The sequence below is a fragment of the Drosophila kikkawai genome, chromosome 3R, assembly GCF_030179895.1.
Source record: "Drosophila kikkawai strain 14028-0561.14 chromosome 3R, DkikHiC1v2, whole genome shotgun sequence".
Classification (NCBI taxonomy): Eukaryota; Metazoa; Arthropoda; class Insecta; order Diptera; family Drosophilidae; genus Drosophila; species Drosophila kikkawai.
In genome coordinates this window covers 31,573,929-31,594,660 of record NC_091731.1, presented here as the reverse complement: position 1 = coordinate 31,594,660, position 20,732 = coordinate 31,573,929, and the positions used below count along the sequence as shown (strand labels likewise).

The 20,732-nt window shown below is 41.3% G+C and overlaps 1 protein-coding gene across 18 annotated transcripts in view; it reads right to left on the bottom strand.

Moving 5' to 3' along the window:
• The window catches only part of LOC108077683 (polypyrimidine tract-binding protein 1 heph), a 170,015-nt gene that overhangs the window by 48,118 nt on the left and 101,165 nt on the right, over nucleotides 1-20,732 (bottom strand). For 10 of the 18 annotated variants that reach the window (XM_070287490.1, XM_070287492.1, XM_070287491.1 and 7 more), the window contains one exon: nucleotides 10,922-10,963. The exons of the other annotated variants lie outside the window; for them this stretch is intronic. In XM_070287490.1, coding sequence (XP_070143591.1) covers nucleotides 10,922-10,963 — 42 coding nt within the window. The remainder of the gene's footprint in view (nucleotides 1-10,921; nucleotides 10,964-20,732) is intronic. 18 annotated transcript variants of the gene reach the window in all.

Below are 20,732 nucleotides of genomic sequence, written 5' to 3'. Positions count from 1 at the left end.
GCGGTGGCGTATACGTAATATATACAATGTAAATAGACGCCAGCGCCAAATGTCTCGCAAGTTGCAAATTAATTTCTCCCAGGAATGGCCCCGAAAACAGCTCTGGGAAATATATGGGTGAGGTAAGGGAGTTCTCTTTCAGGAAGGGGAGGCTAAAAACACTTTGTAGTGGGCCGTGAGCTCATAATCACCATCGTCATCGTCATTACGAGGCGGATGATGATGATGATGGGGCGCTCTGCTCACTCTCTTCGTCATCATTGCGGTTGTCACAGCATATTCCATTAGCAATTATGAATATGGAATAGCTGAGGAGACCGTGACTAGTCCTGCTGTTGCTCTCCCAGTAATCTCCGAAAGAGACGGAGAGGCAGCGACTACTTAAGCCAAGCCAACGATGCCGTTAAGTGCTGTATTCCTAAGGCGGCCAACATTTGGGCCACGTTTGATGTGAGGCGTTACGGTTTTTTTTTTTTTTTTGAGGTTTTTACAGAGAGAAAAAGAGTGTAATTTTTGAAGTTTAGAGTTAACTAATTGTTTGTTTTGAAATAAGAACATCATCAATTGCAAGACACTCCTTAAAACCAGTTGAAATTATAAGGACTTCCTGGAAACGCTGGCTTAATTCCCAGACATTAAAAGAAAATCATTACCTCTACAGTTTTAAAAACACACTTTAGTGTGTGTAAAGAATAACTACCCTAGAAAATTCTCTAATTTAAAAGAAAAACTCTAAACCTTCATAAAACTCCCTACTAAAATCTCCCAAAAAAGAAAGCCTCCTTAAAAAAACATAACCCCTTTTTATCCTCAGTGCCAAAGGTAAGTTAGCGTTTCGTGCAAAATACAGCGACAATTGGTAGTGTGTTTTGTGGGCCGTAAAAGCAACAAAGCTGCACTTGTCCTAAGAGGTTTTTGAGAGCGCGAAACATGTGCGGCACAGCTTAAAAACCTGAATTTCATGACGGTCATAACGACAAACAAATAGGCAAACAAAAAAAGGAAACGAGTAGCAAAAAAAAGGCCAGCTCCTCGAAGCCTTCAAGTGATCCTTGCCAGTTCCGTGACAGTGATCACTGAAAACGGCCTGAAAGTTGTCAAACAAAGCTCTCAAAACACACAAAAACACAGAGGACACATTGAGACAACAACCGGAAAATGGGTTTTCAAGCAAATTATCTGCCTGCCAGGCGACGAGGCCAGCACACACACACACACACACAGAGAGACGGCTCTAAACAGTTTCAATTTCAGTTTTGGCAGGATGTGTCTGCCTGTGACTCTGTATGTGTGTGTGAGTGTGTGAGACAGGGTGAGAGCAGGACCACAACGAGCCGGGACTGCACATATGACAAATATGCATAGACATTGTCTATTGCCACACGCTTGCGGGCTGTCTTTGTCCGCTCCTCCTGACCGACGCCAGCTCCTCCTCTTTCGTTGTACCCCGTCCTGCCATGGCCCCGAATGCAAGGATGGCAGATCTACACTGGGAATTAATGGGGACTTAATTATAAACACAAAGAAAAGCTATATTTCCTAAACTACTGGAATTTTGGGATCTCTTGAAACGAGTGTCTTACAAGCTATGTTATCATTTTTCATACCCCATTTTTACACACATTTTAAACTAATTTCCGTAACAATTTCTCACCGTGCACTTTGGACAGTTGGCTGAGTGAATGTGATGGAATGGTTGGACGCTTCTTTAGGCCACACCACACCGCACCACACCGTACCAAACCGAGGCGAAACGGGCACCGCTGGCGACTGTGGATAGTGCCAAATTATGGTGCTTGTGGTTTTCAGTTGCGAAACGCGAAATTTGCTTTATGACGGCCGATCCTATCGGAGAGGGATGAATGGAGGCTCCAGGCTGGAGGCTACTGGCTGCAGGATGGTTTAGCCTGGCAGCTAGCCATAGTCATGTCTCGGCCTCGTGTAATCCCTGTCTGTGTCTCTGTGTCTGCGTGTTATTTGATACGGTAATCATGTGACAAATATGCTGCCACTGCTGTCTGCTTCCTGGCAAAGCAGAAATCTGCTTTTGCCGCTTTGATTTTGCGCATTAATGAGCCGCAGAAAGAGATATGTTCGTTGGGATAGAGAGAGCAAGGACCATTTGCATTTGCTCTTCATTAGTCGGCTCTGAAAGCGCTTTGATTGTGTTTGTCCTGCGTGAATGACACAGCAGGAGTGTGTGTCTGTGTGTATGAATGTGTGCCTGGGTCAGGTTGTGGTAGCTGATGGAAAGCGGCTTTTCGGCGGAAATGCATTTAACAAGAAATCCGCTTTAAAAGGTGCATCGCACCGGCCAACTATAAGTCCCCATAATTAGCGTTATTTGTATGTGTATGTTGTTTCAACTCTCTCTCTGATCGCTTTTCCCGATTTTCTCCCTTTTTGGCCAGTTTTCCCTGCTGTCTGTCATATGCATTTTATTAATGCAACTAGACGTGGCACTGGCAGAAAATTTATCAAGGTTTATTTATGAGGGAAATTATGAGGGATTGCAGGGAAGGGAAAATGTTGAAGTAAACCCAACGCCTATTAGGAAATTTGGATACATGTTATATCCCTAGGATACCCTCAAGAAAGTTATATATTTTGTTACCTAAATCAAAGATTTATTCATATTAAGCTTGACTCTCGCACATATGTTAGTGCAATAAAATCACTTCCATTTTTGCCAAGTGAACATATGCCGCACACAAAAGTCAGGGCAGCCAAATGACCACTGCATTGTTGCAGGCAGGACTTCTCTCTGGTAACCCCTTTTCCGAATTATTCCCCACACTTTTCCGCCCCGCCTGGTGATGAGCGAGGACAGCCGGCATAATGGACAGCAGCAGCAGGCAGGCAGGCAGGCAGGCAGAGGCCCAACAAAAACGGAAATGACCAAGGAAAAAACAGGCAAACGCATACACAGGACCATAAAAACACACACACACACACACACTGGCAAACGCAATTCGCTGTAATGACCACCGCTCGCACACGGGGTGAAAAAATGAAGGAGGTCCGCCATTTGTAACTGCATTTATATTGAAGCGACCGCATCTGTTGCGGTTATGTTGTATGTTGTATGCAAAAATGCATTTTCGCGCACAGATAAACATACAAAACTGTTGATGATGGGCTAGTGAACCCGTGTGCTTGGACTTTGTGTGTTAAGGGAAACACCCCCGCGGCCCCAGCGGGTGTCCTGTATTCTTTTTTTTTTCTCGCCCATTTCCGCCAGGAGAGCTCGTGCTGTGCTTCCGGTTTATTAATGTTTTTGCGAGGCAGCCCCATATATATCTCCTTTTTTTTTTTTGTCTGCAATGCCTCTTCTTTGGGCAATTAAATTATTGAAAGAGTCCCTCTTGCGGGACTGATCCATTTAATTTGCTAGAAAAAATCCCGGTCGTGTGTGTGTGCAATATTCATAATTGCCATTAAAAATAATGCAACATTGATGATGACGATGATGATGATGGCCGATGACATGGCTAATGAAGGGCGGTCATGAATAATTTGCCTCGCATTTTGGCAATGAAATTTGTGAAATTTAAATTGATATTAAACCGAGAGTGGGCCAAGTGCCAAGTGATAAATGAAACGCAGAGCGTAGACAAACGGTACCTCACTCTCGTGGCGAAGGATTACGGATTGAGTGAACCGGAAGTGTTGGTCCGTGACACTAACGAGAGGAGGGAGGAAGGGGTGAAAAAAAATCCTCCAATCCGATGAGAGAGATGACGGATGACACGAGCACATAAAAGAATCAAGCCAGACGATGACGACGAGGACGAGGACGAGCCACCAGAACAAATATCTGTAGTACATGCGGGGAAAAGGTGACAGAAAGAATGACGCCATGATTCATTGACGATGGGGTCCACGACAACGTTTGACAGTCATCGCTTGTCCATCCCTTTTTCTTATATTTTTTTTGGGGGAAATATTTTTTTATCGGAAAAGCTCACAAATATTTGTTAGAAATCAACAAATCAACGGGCCAGAAGGAGAAAATTTTTTGGCTATGTGCAAAGTGAAGTGGAAATTTTTGCATAAATCAAAGTTAAAAGTGTTAACACACAAAAAAAAATACCAAAAAGGGTTGGGCGAAAATTGAATTTTACAAATTTTCCTCCAGCTTCTCAACAGAGTTTTTCTCTGTTTTTTTTTCCCCCCTTGGATTTTTCCGTTTGCTATCCTTTACTTTCCCTATCGCCAGCTACGTATTTACTTGTCGGCTTTTGGCTCTTTTGTTTGCCATTGCACAGAAGAGGCCTTTGGGCGAATTTTTGGCTGTTTGTTGGTTTTCAAATTTGCGGTAAATCGGAAACGCGCCGTAAGTTAAATGAACTCGCCCCGCCACGTCGCTTCTCTGCCGTCTTTTAGAGAACCGCAGGACAGACCGGACGTAAACCCGGGTTTCATACACTGCAGATAATGTAGAGTTTTAATTATGAGAAATATTTATAAAATATTAAGTATCTTTGAGTGGTTTTATATTTCTTAAATACATTTTAAACTAACTGGTTTTTATGGTATTTAATTATTTATAATTATTAAGAGTTCTTTTACGTATTTCAAAACTAAATCTTAGCTTAAATAAACCTCTTCCTGATTTATTCTTATTTTAATTACAATTTTTCACTTTGTTTTTTGGCAACTGCATGGGAAAAGGTCGGCGTCGCATTGTAGAGACTCGTTTCCTAGTTGTCTTTCCGTTTCTTTGCATTTATTTACATGTTGCTCCCTGTTATTGTTCTTTATTTTTATTTATCCTTTTTTGTTTTTTTTTTGCAATTTGTTTTCATAGGATTGCTGCCGGCTGTCGGGGTTGTTAATCAGTGACCTGAGACCAAGGAGCTTTGATTTTTTTTTTACCCATTTTCCTTTCGGAGACCTAGACAAATTTGCTTAATTGCGTATAATTTGTGGCGAGAAAGGTCGACCCAAAAAAAAAAACCGCATAGAAATGAATATAATAAAAATTAAATTCGAAAAAGGATTCGGAAGAGTAAATATACTATATATATATAGTATGCCAGACCCAGTCAAGTGGAGACCCAAATAAAATCGCATTCTGCTCTATGAATTATCAGCGACGGATTAGAAGAGCCAGCAGCAAAAGCCCTACAAATAAAAAGCGAACGGGGCTTCTCTCTTCTGATGAAAATTATGAATGGGAAAACTGGGTGGAAAAATAAATCTGCTTGGAATTGAATTCGAGCGACAACAAGGAGCTCCTCTTTTCTATAAATTTGTTGTATGTGTGTGTGTGCGAGTGGGGATCCACTGAAATTGCAGATAAATTTATTGAAAATGATTGTGAAAGCGAGTGCCAGGGCCAACCCCAAACCCCACAGATCACCTGGACCCGTTTGGCAGACAGAACAAACATTGTTAACCCCAGAAGGGCACTGAAAAAAATTATTTAGAAAATTTAAAAGGGATATTAGGGGGTTTTTTAGAGGTTTAATGGGGGTTTTAAGGGGATTTTTTTGGAAGTTTTCAGGGGTTTTTAAGGTAGGTTCCTAAGGGTTTTGTAGGAGTGTTTTTAGGGTATTTTCAGAGGGTCTTTAGGAACATATTAGAGAGTATTTTGGGGGTTTTTGAAATCAAAGAAAAACTGTCTTATAATTTAAAATATTTTTAAAATATTAAAATGCTTAATAACATTTTACAAATATTTTTATATAATTCAATTTCTATATCCAGAAAATGTATCTATTATTCTATATCCTTTTGTATCCTTCAACTTTTCTCAGTGCAGTATCCTCCTGTTTGGGACGATGCTTGTATATCGTTCCCAGATGCAAGATGAGGAAAAATATTGATGATTTGGCAAATGTGTATTGAAAAGGTAAAAGCTATTGAATTGCCAGTGCAGCAGCAGCAACTACACTTTGCATGTTAGCTCATAAATAAACGTATGTGAACCCTGAACACGAAAAACCTATTAGTAACTGGAGCAATTGTTGCAGCCACGAGAAGGAAGATAGAAAAAATAAGCATATTTTTCCACAGAAATTATGCTACAGACTTTAGCGAGTTTTAAATTTCAGCAATTTGGGATTAAAATTCGCCACATTAAGCGAAAACAAAACGTCAGCAGTGAAGAGTAAGTAGCAAACAGTGGCAAAAACAAGAAGCGAAATTAATCTAAAAACTTTTTAATGCGCTTTTAAATGATGAAGCTGCAGGGGGGCCAGCAGCATCACAGTACCTAGGTCTTTCCCCAGAATTTTCATGGCATTTCCTCGCCCGCTTCAATGGCTATTCATAACGGAAAGTAAGTGGGAGTTGGAGGTGGAAAAGCGGTGGGGAAACTATCATTGCCGCTGTCGCTGGCTGTGCTGCAAATTACAAGACCCCGACCCGGGACCTGCTGCGTTGCAATCTCATCTTGGTGTTTTCCCCGGCATTTTCATTCTCTCCCCCCCTCGCCCAAATATGAGAGAGATTGTGTTGTGGCAACCTGTTGCGAGGACCTCCTCCTTGCTTTAATTTTTGCAAATTTAAAAGCAAAAAAGAAAAAAACTAAAAAGGGAAGTAGGGAAGCGCACAATTAAGTTTTAAGTTGCTGAAATTAAATGAAAACAGTGGGAATATTGAAATTGATGCAAACTTGATAGAGATGAGGGAGGAGGGAGGGCGTGGCTGGCAAACAAAGGGATCGCTTGATTAAAGTTTGCAACCCCCCAACCCTCTCCCCGGGTAAAAATGCTATTTACCTTTGAATTTTCATGGCATAAATCCTGGGACTCGGAACTAGAAGCAAGTCAGTTACAGCAATTCATTAGCATCTGATGGAAAATTTCGCAGGGCAGAGAAATGGGGGACCCGGAAAATGGGTTTTTCGGTGGGCTAAACTTTCTCTGCCGCAGAGCCAGAGAGTAGAATTTGGAGAATTCATTGAAATGTTTGAGCAACTTTCGGTTTGCCAGCTGCTAATTGTGTAACTTGTCAGGGAGTCAGAGGGTCGAGAGTAACTTTTCGCAGGCAGGCACAGGCCAGGCCTGTTGAGGCAGACATTTAATTAGTCGGTTTTTGTGTCATGTGGCCAAAAATAGAAAAGGGAAATATTATTTTTCAAGTGTCACAAAAGCGGGCATTACAAAAATTTCGATATTTGGGTTTAAAAATGTCTAATTCATTATGATAAATATACAAATATTCTAGCTAGGTCTAAATATCCCCACAAAATTTAAAGTTTTGTATAAGTAAACCAATTAAAATTAATTTTAAACTTAAAATTTGATTTATTATTAACTTTACATCTCAGGGAAACACAATTTCCTTTTCTATAAATCATAGAAAATTCTAGAAATCATCTCAGAAAACACTTAAATATTCCAGGTGAATTTTTTCCCTGTGCATTCTTAATGACTCGACCCGCCAAACTCTGTAAATGCTTCATGTTCTTAAGAGCTTAGCGACAGATTTTCGGTGGATGCCTCAGTTGCTGACGATAATTTTGAGCACTTAGCAAAAATAGCAACTATTAAATATGCATAAACGGCGGAGCAGGTCGCGGAGCTATTAAATTGCCAACAAGTCGCACAAAAACACACACATATACACACACACACCAGCTCGTATCGCTTGTATGACACTTTAAACAAAGCTTTGCATACATTTGGGCCACATTTTGTCTGCTGCAGCGTCAGCTAGAAAACAAAAGCCACCGCACACAACACCGGAAATTCCTTTGGGCGAGGAGAGAGAGAGAGCCTTAAGCCAAAGTGAACGCGTGCTTGCCGCAATGTCACATAAATTTGCATATATGAAGGGCTCGGGGTGTCTGTGTGTGTTGGCTAAGTAAACTGGCGCGAAGCTGCTGCTGCTGCTGCTACTGCTGCCTGGTGGTAACAAAAACGCTTTTAAAATATGCCGACGCGACACCTTCAAGTAAATTTTATACGCTCTGCCTGCTGGCTGCCTGCCTGCCTGCAGCTTAAATATTTACAGACAAAGACGTGCTGGCATATGATAATAAAATCTTTATTTAATTGTAAAAATTGCGCCCAAAACGAACTAGCTCTCCCTATCTCTCTGCCTCTCTCTGTGGTGGTAATAAAAATGAACTTAATTTTAATTAAAATGCATGAAATGTGCGTGTTGTGGGGGTGTCAGGGGGCGGAATGGGCAAATAACACACAAAAGCTGCTGAATCGTAAAGTATATGCACATTTGAGAGCCTCGCCTGACTGATGCTCTTTTAATTTAAATTGTTAACCCTTTTGGCCTCATGCGTGTCCTTCTGCCACCGATGGGTGTCAAATTATAGGCCATAATTGTCAATATTTGCGTCTGTTTATGGCCGTCGGAAAAGTGGTAATACGGCGGCCATGCATAAAATCTAATAATTACCAAAGAGCCAAAGAGTCAGCGACGATCCTTTCACATGCTAATCAAGTTTTAAAGCGCAAATAAGCAGGCTTTGGTTTTATATGCGGCTTTATTTGATACACAAACAGAAATTACAATAGGTTTTCAAAGGAAAATAGTCACATTTTGGCTTTAAAGCATTTCGTTTTGTCTTAAAGTGTCTTTTAGACCTTCTCTTAATCTTAAGGGTAAGATTACTGAATAATTTAACAGAAGCCATGAAGGACACTTTTCTTGCCGTGTATGTGGCATGTCCTCCTGCTTTTGTTGTTATCTAAAAAATTTATGACAGCTGCCGCACCACAACGAGCTTAATGCGTGCGAACAGCTGCCGTGGCACGCGTTCTTCGGTTGCCTCAAAAATTGTGGCCTCCGCAACAAATCCAAGAGGAGGGGGCGTTGGAAAACAGCACTGAGCAGGGGGCAATGGACGAAATCCTTTTAAAAAACAATTTATGCCGAGCAGGATGCTATGCTACCTTTTTCGTCAGGGTGTTTAACAAAGTGCTAATTTAAAAAGTTCGCCAGCAGCTACAATGGTCTGGGTGGGCGAGTGCCGAGCAGCGGCAACAAAGTAGGAAAATAGCAAAAATTGCTAATTAAAAATTTATATGAAGTTGGCAGTAATAGCATTTTTAATTATAGCCAACTCATGCGGCAGCAGCAAAACCAGCAACGGAAGTGCGGCATAAACATTTTTGAGGTCGTGGTGCCAGGCCCTTTTGTTGTTACATTTCAGCCGTTCCTGTTGCAATTTCGATTTGGCCCACAAAAAAGGAGCAGGTGGCGAAGGCGATGCTAAGAGCAGATTGTTAATTAAATTCGTAATCTAGGCATCAGAGGAATTTGCCCAGAAATGTGTGTGTATGTGTAAAGTCAAGGAAAATTCCAGCAACAACTGCATTCGACGTCAAAGGATATGTATGCACTTAATGAAAACTTCATTTGAAATATTCATAAATTCATAAATATCCATAAGCTAGCCGGTGCCAGGTAGCAAAAATGCCAAAACAATGTGAATGTGTGTGTGTGTGTAGGCAGGAAAAGCCAGAAGAATGCCGCCTTTCTTATGCCATTGTTTTGTAGTCGTAAAAGAGAAGCCTTTTGCATACAAATAACAATTAATTTACTGTTTGCTTACTGATTTTTTCCAGAGTTCTTTATTCTTTTCTTTTGTATTTTTGGGTTATTTTGTTTTATTGATTTGGACTTATTTAAGACTGGCTTTTAAAGCCGCAGACCGACTGCCAGCCAGCCAGCCAGACTGTTGCCGAAGTTCAATTCGAAACTTTTGTCAAATTAATTAATTAAACTACACTACAGCGGTGGCAATGGCAATGGCAGTGGCTGTGGCACTGGCACTGGCATACAGTGGGCATTAATAATTGAAAGGCGTCCGGTTGAAGTCGTCACTTTGTCCAGGACACGGCCCGAAAGTCGGCAAAAACAAACAACTGAATGCGGCGAAGGGCCAAGTATTGCGAAAGTTGTAAAGTTCAACGGGCAGCGAACAACGTAGAACTTTTGTAGGCCGACTTTTTCCTCGACTTTAGCCCCCTTCTTCAACTTTTCTTGGGCCTTGGCTGTCTGCGCCTCGTAAAAGTTCTGTAGAACAGCCTTTAAGATCTGTCTTTAAAAGCGTTTAGTGTGGCGGCCGGCTCTTTCGTTTCAATTTTGAGGCGCATAAAAATCAACGCCACAGCCTAATTAGTGCTGGGTTGTTTGGTCCTCCCTTCCACCTTCTGGCAGGGTGACTAAACAGAAAATATATAAACACAAAACCACCACCCTATCCTGTGTTCTTGGCAAATAGTTGAAAAGTTGTGAGCTATCATTTTCGCATTGGGTGAGAGGTTTCGCCTTTGTCGGGTTATGAATGCGCGGTTTTTATCTGCACGGCGAGAAATGATTTTTGAAGGATTATCGGAGAGATTTTTAGGCAATTTTTAAGGTTTTTTATAGTATTTTATATCAGAAATGCCTGAGATCTAAAAGAAACTGAAGAAAAGCCTTACTTTTAAGGTTATTCCTTGATTTAGAAGCATCACAGTTCTAATTTCTTAACGTGTACTTCAAAAATCAACTGATAGAGAGCTCGAGAAAAGTTTTGCCTAGCAGGATGATAAGCGCATTTACATGTTTATCAAGTCAAGGGAGCTGAGAGCAGAGGCCCGAGTCCCTAGGTCTGAAGCCCCCAAGCAGGACGCACTTCAAGTCATTAGGCAAGTAACTAACCTTTTGTTTATGGCTGCTGAATTTCTATAATAACAATTATGGAAATTAGCCGGGGCTACGCTACGAGAGGGCTACGCGCTGCCAGCGGTTGGTTGCCATTGTTTTCGCGGCTAATTAGGTTTGTGCCAAATAGGCAGAAAAGACGCTACTCACTGCAAATATGCCTTGAAATTAAATTAGTGTAGCATACTTGAGGGCGTGCTGCTGCTGCTGACAGGCCTTCTGTAGTCCTCGGCCCCCAGTGGAAGTGGAAGTGGACATGGAGTGGAGTGGAGTGGAATTTGTCGGTCTTTCTACTTACTAATTGAGCCGGCATTTGGCCATAATCTTGTGGGCAACTCACCTGTAAATAAAGGGAGAGAGAAGAGAGAGAGAGAGAGACAATTTGATTAGCATGTTGAATTTGCTTTATTGCAATTGGTTTTGTCAAATCTTTTGAGCAATCAAATCTAATTAAGCCCGGTCCCTAATCACTTTTTGTGGTCATCTTCATCGACAAGCGATGGTCAGATTTGTGTGGGGCCGTAAGGGGGATAATATCTTTGCCTCAATTGTCAATAATATGTATATGTATTGTATATTGAGCCATTAATTATGGAACTTAATTAGCAAAGGCGATAAAAAGTAAAGTGCTGCCTGCGTCGTGTCCGCTTGTATTGTAATGGTCAAATAAATCCCTTTTAATTAAGAGATAAACAGAAGCAATTAAATTATTAATTATGGCCCCAACAACATCTACACCCACCATTTGCATAGAAAATACATACTGCATGCATGCTTCGAGGGCGGGAAAAATATGGGAGAAAAAACAGAAACATTCGCTAATCCTTATGCATATGGAAATCAATAATACGCCTGGCTTGTAAGCTGCTAATTGTTGCTAAATAAACAAGGCTCGCTGGCTGGATGGCAACAAAAAAGCCCCATCAAATATTTATCAGCTGGCTGAGGGGGGGAAATCAGCATCAGCAGGCGGTCAAGCGTTAACTTGTAAATAAATAATTTCCCCACAGTTCATAAATATATATGTACGCAGTAATATCACACATCCGCCCGAGGGCCTAGGCCTCTCGCTAATTTATCGATCATCATCTGTCAAGGCTTTTAGCGCCCTGCCAAATATGTTTGCACTAATTGATTTCCTCTTTTCCTCTTTCTAACGGCCATATTTATTCTCATCCCCAAAAACACACACACGCACAGAGAGAGAGAGAGAGGACCAGCAGAGTCCTGCCAGTCCTGTCATCGATTTTGGCAGCTAAATCACGCTGTGACAATTGCATTTGGCAAATTTTCGCAATACAATTTTCCTGGTCAACCGCAAGCAATGAAATTACGCATACGCCGGGGGTACTCCATCTTCTGTAATGCGATTTTGAGAGCAAAAATATGCATATGAATGACTGATCGATTCGCTGAAACATATTTTTGTACTGTCGTTCAGGGTGGGTATATAATATTTTTGATTTTAAGTAATAAATATAGGAAAACACACAGAAATGTGTTGATAAATAGGAAAATCTAAGCCCAAGATATATTTAAAAAATTATAAATACTTAAATTCCTATTTTATAACTCAAGTCTTTTAAGTAAAAAACATTATTTAAGCTTATTTAAAAATCCTTTTTAATAGTTTCAAACTTTCTTTAAATATTTTAGCGAAAAACTCCCTTTGATTACAACTTTTTGTTGCTATTTTTTGCCATCATTATGACGAGGGGTTTTCTGTCCTGTTTGGCAGCTGATAAATCGCAGCTTATTAGCCCGGCTCTGACCAACAAACGGGGCTAACCAACTCAAATGTCATTAAGGGGTTAAGGAAAACAAGGATGGGTATGGATGGGTGGATGGATGGATGGATGGTTGGTTGGATCTCTGTTGGGGAGCGAGAATGAAACCGAACCGCTATGGCTGTTGCTCTTCCTGTTGATGCCATTGTTTGTCTGGCTGACCCTTTGCATAATGAAAGTAACGTTGTGGCAGCCATTTTGCGGTTTGACAAATGTTGTGTCAAATTCGGCAACAGAGCCGCAACACACACACACTGAGGGAGAGAGAAAGAGGTTTTGTGAGGCCAAACCGCCGGACAACTTTGTCAAATGCTAATAGACTCGACTCCAGAGCATCTACCTCAAACACAAAGAGCGAAAAATTAGCCAGGGCTGCTCTCTCTCCACTCGAAAAGTGTGTCCTTGCAGGTGCATTCATCCGCCTCTGCTCACCTCCCTCAACTCTTTCAACTTGACAACAACGGTGAGCTGACCAAAGCAACCGCTGCTGTCGACAGCAACAATATCATCAGCGTCACACACACCCACACACACACACAACATGGCTGCAACATGAGCTGCATGAGCAGCAACATTAAAAAACATTAGACCAGAAATCACTTGGCAGCAACCACCTCGTTTGTTGCAGGTACGCGGCAGGTGGTAGGTGTGCGAGCACGAGTGTGTGTGTGGGAGAGTGTGCCACTGCAACATCTGAATCCACAAAATGCGGCTTAGGCTCAGACTGATGATGATGTTGCTGCCTGTTAGCTGCTGGATGCCTGTCTGCTGCCGGCTGCTGCTAATGCACTGAGAAATTAAAACCTATTTATTTCAAATATAGTTCAATTACATTTATAAGGATTTTAAAAGCTCTAAAAAACTATTCAAAGTTAAGAAAACCCTTTTAGAAAGTCCTTTCTTTTTTAGATTTTTAATACATTGGAATTCCAAAACTCTAAAAATGAATAGCTTAATTTCCCTACTTTAGATACCTTAATTTCTAACTGTGTATACGCTCAGCTCTGCTTTTGGCCTGGCTGGTTGTCCTGGCAATGATTTGTTGGCATTTTCGCGGCTAGCACACACTAAGGGAATGAAGGAAGGCAGGCGCCGGGATCCAGGCGGATTCAGGAGCAAGTGAAGGCTGGACCATGAGGGCATCTACAGGCACCATCATCGTATTACCAAAAGTCGTGCTCCGCCTCCCTGCCCAGTGCCCTGTTCCTGTCCCCGTTCCGACCTCGCCTGCCGACGTCCTGTGTAAATGTAATCCCGATGTTTTGGGTCTGGGCCCCGGCCACTTGCCAGTCACACACTCCATTTATTTTTCACTCCTTGACTCCTCTCTCGTCTGCCTCGAAATGCACTCTGCAACCGCAGCCGGGATTCGGGATAAGGGATACCAGATTCAGGAGCGGAATTCTGGAATAGGATCCGAGCAATGCACTTTTTAGGCTAATGCTTTTGTTGCCGGCCTTGTTTGTTGCCACTTTCAAGGCACTTTACCAGCAGGCAAGTTTCGGATCTCAACTCATTTGCATATTTGAGCGGGAAAAGGGCGGAGGTGGCAGCGCAAGTTTTTGCCAGAAAATGTAAAAGTTTTCGCCAGCCAAGACTTTGCAGCTTAGAAATTAGTAAATATTTGCCAAGGCATTAGAAGCATACTCGTCTGGCCATTGCCTAGACACAGACAGACAATAAAACCAAAGAAAAAAAGAATACAGTTTCCAGAAATTTGTAAAACAAAATTACAGCTAAATATTTGTATAGAAATTATAGTAAACTTTTCGCATTGTTCGGCAGCTTCCGTTTGAGTTCAACAAAATTGTCACGGCAACAAAAAGTCAACTCAAGTTGTGGCAATAAATTTGAATAAATTAAGATTGATTTGCTGTTTGCCCGTCAGCAGCAGCAAAGTCTAGAATATTATTATTTAAGCTGGACGAAAAGCTGTGGCAAATAAACAAAAATTCATAGTCAAACAATGAACAAAGCAAAGCACACATAATATGCCAAAAATATTTTCCCACAAACACAACACACACACACAGAAAGTACACAAAAGCCAAAAGCAAATTATTTAAATCAACAGAAGAAGCTCCGAAGCTGAAGCTGAATCGGAATCAGAGTCACAGGACCAGAGAATATTGTCGAATAAAATGTGGAAAATGTGTGTGTGTGTGTCTCTGATCCTGCATATATGAAAAATGCCATGCCAGGACCATGCATCAACACATTCATCTTGTGACGAGGTCCAGCGAGGACGACGACGTCGACGACGAGGAAACTTTCTGCCATGTATGTAAATTTTTGATTTGTGCCGAAAAATGCATAAATAACTGTTAATATTTAATATTGTTAACTTGTAAATTTTAAATGAAATACAACAGGGCCGGGGCCAGCTCTTTTGCGGCTTGACTCCAAGCTGGTTTGCCCTTTGCCCTTACTCCTCTCTCTCTCTCTCCTTTCCCCTTGCATATGAATTATGCAGTTTTTAACAAAAATCCCGCAGCAGCAGGATTTATACGGCTGGCTGGTTGCCACTCTTCTTGACCCTTTTGTCCACAATGTGTGTCCAGGCAAAAGTTAAATTGTTTTTTGTTCTATTTTATTATGCTCATCATAAATTTTCCATGTGCTTGCATATGAGTTTTCTGCACTTTCAGAGTTGTAAAATTTAGAAAATGACATTTGTCAGCTGCATAATCGGAACGGGAACAGCAGCCTGCCAGCTGCTGATGGTATTTAAGCCCTTAATCGCATATGCAAAGCTGTAGTTCGTCTCGTAATTAAAAAATGTAATACAACCAGAAAGAGAGAGCGAAAGAGAGCCTAAGTCCTTAAGTGCATTTCAATTAAATTGTGTTACCGCCAATGCAATGTTTTCTGCAGCAGCTGCCACTGCATAAATCATTCATCCGCGGGATGACAAAATATGCAACAAAAAACCAGTGGGAAAACGGGAAAAGCCGTTCAATTTAAAACGTGTGTCTCGAAAAAAATAGAAATATATTCTATTTATTTCACCACTGCCGCTTGGTTGGCCTGTGCAAATTTAAAAACTTATAAGCACGCCAACTAGCAAACACCAAACACCAAAAACCAGCAAACACAAAAACCAAACAACGAGAGCTCAATGCTGAGACGCACGCATATAGTAGAGCCGAGTCGCCCACACGTTTGCCGGTTGGTTTTTCCAACGCTTTTGGCCATGGCCAAAAGCCATAAAGTTTTTATTTATTTGCATTTGCTCACGTGTGCATGTTTAATTAAATTTGAAGCGCCTGAGAAGCCGCCATCGAGGCTCGGCTGGGGAATTATTTTTTTCGGTTTCGTTTTTTCCTTTTTTTTGCGGCGTTATTTTGGTCAGCGAAAACAAAATATGTACATGCAAGGTGAAAACTAGACTTTTACACATAAGAAAATGGTAATAGAGGGTTTTAAGAATGTAGTAGTAAGTATAGTTTTTAAATAAATACGAAAATAGTTTTAAAAATGCTCAGTTTTTCATAATTTACGGTTTGAAATCACTTTTACAGGCACCTAAAAGTATGCTATAAATCTTTTCTTGAAAGATTTAACCTTTAAAACCTACTTTTAACATTAACATTAATATCCCATTTACCCTATTCCTTCATCTAAGCTATAGATTTTCCTTATCTCCCAATATATACCCTTCAAAACTGATCACTTTTCTTCAAGTGCACTAAAAGGTTATGTCCAACACTAAAGTCCTATTCGTATGCCCGGCATATGATGCAGTTTACGTAACGAAAATTGAGTTGGACATGACCAAATTGCGGTTGGCTCTCGGGTTCGCTGCTCCGTTTTTGTTTTCCCAAAACTCTTTTTTGTTTGGCCATGTGGCCTGGTTGGCTGCTATATCCTTCGTCCCTTCGGATGAGTGGGAGTGAAGGGGTCGAAGGACTCGAAGGACAGCACGAAGGCGTGGCATGCAAATTGGAGCGTGACGTGCATTTCGTCAGCTCCTTTGATGCGCAATGGATCCCCGCCACCGAATCGGTGGTTTTTAGGCCCAGTTACCAGTTCTAGTTCACGATTTTTTGGTCTACTGGTCCGCTGGGCTCTGGGCCTCTATTCTAGGTTCTATTCCAGTTTCCGCAAAAGTAGAGCTCTTCCGTTTTTGACCCGTCAGCAGAGAGAGGGCAGCCAAAAGTAGGCAACAGCTTCAGCTGACTTGACAAATGACAAATGACAAGCAGACGACAGCAAAGAACAGGCTGGCAGGGGAGACAGCTAAAATGCGTTAATTAAATTGTCTCTAACTGCTTGAATTCGTAGACAAGCTCAAAGGGGAGTCAGAGCCACACATATGTGTGGGTGGGTAGGTGCCTTTGGCCACGAGATATTGTCTATGGTGCACTTAAGAAAATCTAAGGAAAGTCTCTGCCTAAAGGATAATACTGCCTGTTCTTAGACTCACAAATAAAATTAAGAAAAATATAAAGCCACTTGCAAATTAATATTCTTAATTACTCTCTTTTATTTTCTATATTTTTTCAGAGTGTAGCAACATTTGCTGACAGCTTGTTTTAGCCTGCGAAGCTCATAAAATTTGCAACTTTGTTCTGGAGCGTGGAGATTTTTGTGTGTACAATTTATGCGCCTCATTAGTTGGGCGCAAAAGACAGAGACGGCGCGGGACACACACACACATCATCATCATTAGTCACTGGTTGTGTGTGCCTAAAAATATGCCAAGCGTTTTGCATTCGCTCAAAGGGCAGCCGCCGCCGCCGCCGACGACGACTGTCGCGCCCAGTTCAGTCAAATAAAATGGTTTTCGACGATGTTTGACATATTTCAACACTTTAACAAACTGCTGAGCAACAAGGGTGGATCCGCCGCACACACGTGCTCCAGCTCCTGTTGCTGATTCTACTGCAAAAATATGCTATATATATATTTACGAGAGTATATGAATGTGGGAGAGACTCGTGCGAAGATTTTTCATATTTGGGGCCACATATTTCAACGCCACGCGAAGAGGTTGCTGCAGGAGCCGTGTCCTCGTGAGTTGTTGAAAGGGTTGAAGTGCCACACATACACACACTCTCCCCTTAGTCATCATCCATCCAGCCCTGTCCTCCCCGGAAAATGAAAAGTAAAAGTGCGACTAAGACTCGGGCTCAGCCTGCTTCGCGCATTGATTTTGTTTTGCTTTCCCTTCTGCATTTTTGTGCACTGAGCGAGGTGTTTTCTAATTTATATAAAATTTAAGGACTTTTGTTTCAATAAATACAAACCATTATATTAAAATTAGTTTCTTTCTTTGTATTTTAAAACTTTCTCCAGTAATTCCCATATGATTTTTAAGCTATCTCAACTATTTGGAACTCTTTCATCTAAAACTGTCATCATTTATGTATTTCTGTAAATTGTACATGAAGTTTAGGCTATTTAAAGGTATATTATGCATTTTCTTATATAGATTTAACTAAAGTTAAAATGTATTTTATACTTTTAGACCCCCTTAATAATTGTTTCAAAAGCTTTTTAATCTGATTTCTTATAATTCTCATAAAACAAATTGTATTTCCTAGAATTAAGTTTTTTTTTTAAAATATTAGAAAATTCTTTCCAATTAAGCTACAATTTTACTTTTAATAGTTTTTCTTTCGGTGCTCTGTTGTTGGCTTTCCTTGGACCCATCATCGTGGGCTGCGCTCTCATTCATTTCATTTCCCCGCCTGAGTTTTATTTTATTTTATGCCTTGCTTTTTATTTTCCGCCTCTGTCTGCGCCGAGAAGGCTCACAGTCTCGAGCTTCTTCTGGCTCTGCGTTTGCCTACTTTTTATGTGTTTTTATTTATTTGCGCCGCTTTGCAATTTCAAAAAGTGTTCGCACGGGCCAGGAAGGCTGGCAGTCAGGCAGGTGGATTTGTAAGGCGAGGACAGAACGAGGGGACAGGGAAGGACCAAAGGCTTAGGAGAATGGTCGTCTCCTTTCGCCATGGACTATTTCCGTGCCAAGATGAGGCTCGCGTGCTCGACTGCCTTATATTGCAAAGCGGGCATAATAAATATTTGACGCTTCATAAATCTTTAAAGAGTTGCCAAAAGCAACAGCAGCAGCAACAGCAGCCGCTCGTGTCGAGTGCCTATGCCGTGTGGCATTCTCTGGTTGCTGGATCCATTCTGGAGCCTTAATGGATTTGCTACTTTTCGCCGCTCTACGTTTATGCTAATGACTTTGCCACTGCAATTGGAAGCGGCTGCTGCTGCGCAAATTTGACAACAAACTCATGGGGGGCGGGAGGAGGATGGATGGAATAGATGGATGGAGCAGCGTGGAAAGGCCACTTGGGAAACCCTTGCAAATTGCATGAAGCGAGGATGCCTACTACGAAAATCTTGGCCACAATTTTCACTTGCACTTTGCGAGGTTGTGGAGGATGTTTGGAGGCTGAAAAGCTTCGAGGGTTTTTAGCTTCTAGGGGTTCAGGGGTTGGGGGGTTTCTGTAGCCATTTTTGATTTCCCCAATGATTTGCATTAACATTTTTAGCAGCACGCAGCAGCAGCAGCAGCAGCTCACCTTCGACCTTATTCACCCCTCCTTCTTATACACACATTCACACAAGAGCAAATACGCAAATACACACAGACAACGGTCAATCGATGAAGCGTAAGCACATTATGCGGGTTAGTTGGGGAAACAGGGGTTAAGGCGGGTTGCGACGGGTTAAGGCCACCTTGCCTCGGGAGCGCACACAAATGAACTATTGTTTATAAACTCCCACCGACCCGGAAATCGGTATTGGGGCTTGGGTTTCGGTTTCAGATTCAGATTCAACTTTACACACATACACCGTATGCCTTGGCTCTTATTGTTTTGGCCTCAAGAGCCCGCTGGGCATTTCAAATTTTCTTCATTCGGATATTATGTAATTAAGACCCCATGCAAATGCATAGCTCAGGCGGCAGGCACTGTGAGAAATATATCTTAATTTTAAAATAAATAAGAAATATAAGAGTTCAAGGAGAAAAATATAATATTTAATCCCATAAGGAAACTATTTCTTTTTACCTCTTGTAAAACTCTTTTTTTTCTGTCTGAAAGTATGCCATTTAAACTGGGTTTTAGATCCCTAAGGTATTGTAGTATTGAGTAGCATACTTTTAGACATATATTAAATTGGTTTAATCACACAAATCTCTTAAAAAACCTTAAATTTCAATGAAATGCGGGCAGTTCCTTTCTAAATTCCCCTTTTTCACAGTGCAACCTATCTCCTGCCTGCCTGCCAGCTTCCCTTACGCTTAAACCCCTTCGCTTCGCACACCCTTCACATACATTCATCTGAATGCGGGGTTCTTCTGCAGTTCATCGTCATCGTAGTCGGCGACCCAGTTCATTTAAATTTGGCGCCGAGCCAAGTCAAGGCAGCGAGCCAAGCAATGAGCATTAAAGTTATGCTCATAGTTGGAAAACTGGGGGCCCAGAAAGGGGCTCTAGGAGAGAAGAACATGAAGAGGAGGAGGAGGGAGGAGGTGTGTGCCCGTCCAGGCGTTGCTTGTAGCTTTGTTTGTTGTTAAGTGTGTTAACAGGGTTTATGCTGCACACTCACTCGCATACACACACACAGTCGCGGTTGTAATTATAGCATTAAATAGGATTTGCATAATTTAGGGAAAATAAATATTAAAGTGGGAGTAGGGATTGGAATTTTTAAAGAACTATTAAAGAACTAGAAAAATCCCTTTTGTAATAAAATTGGTCAGTAGTAAATTCCAAAATAATTTCTATACCTTTAAAAAATATTATTTAATTAGCATTTAATTATATATTCTTTTAAATCTTATAAATAAAGGGTTACTATAAATATTTTGTATTTATTGAAAGACTTTTCATCTAAAGTGTTTTTAAAATCTCTTTAAAAGCTGTCCAAAAGTATGCTATGCTACTTTTACTCGGGCCAAAACATACTTTTAGTATAATTTATAATGAATGCTAATTCAAGAGGTTTGTCTTGCATCCTTGATGCCGATTTCTAAAGATTGTCTAAGGACTCTCACCACTTGCACTATTATTACGAATGCAACTGTTTTTCAACCTACAGTCCACAGAGTGTTAGACCTTACACACAGACACACACATCCCCGTCAGGATGCTTTCCCTTAGATTTAGATCCCCGTCTGCGTGTGTGTCTTATTAGCGTTCAGCTGTTGGCTTTAAAGTGGTCGCCATGTCTTCCGTCGTGTGTTTTTGTGTCCGCTTTAAGATGGCGCTGGCGCTATCGCCATTGTTGTAGCCTGACAACTTCCGACAGCCATCCATCCAGCTCACATACACACAATCACACGAACTTGTACGTACG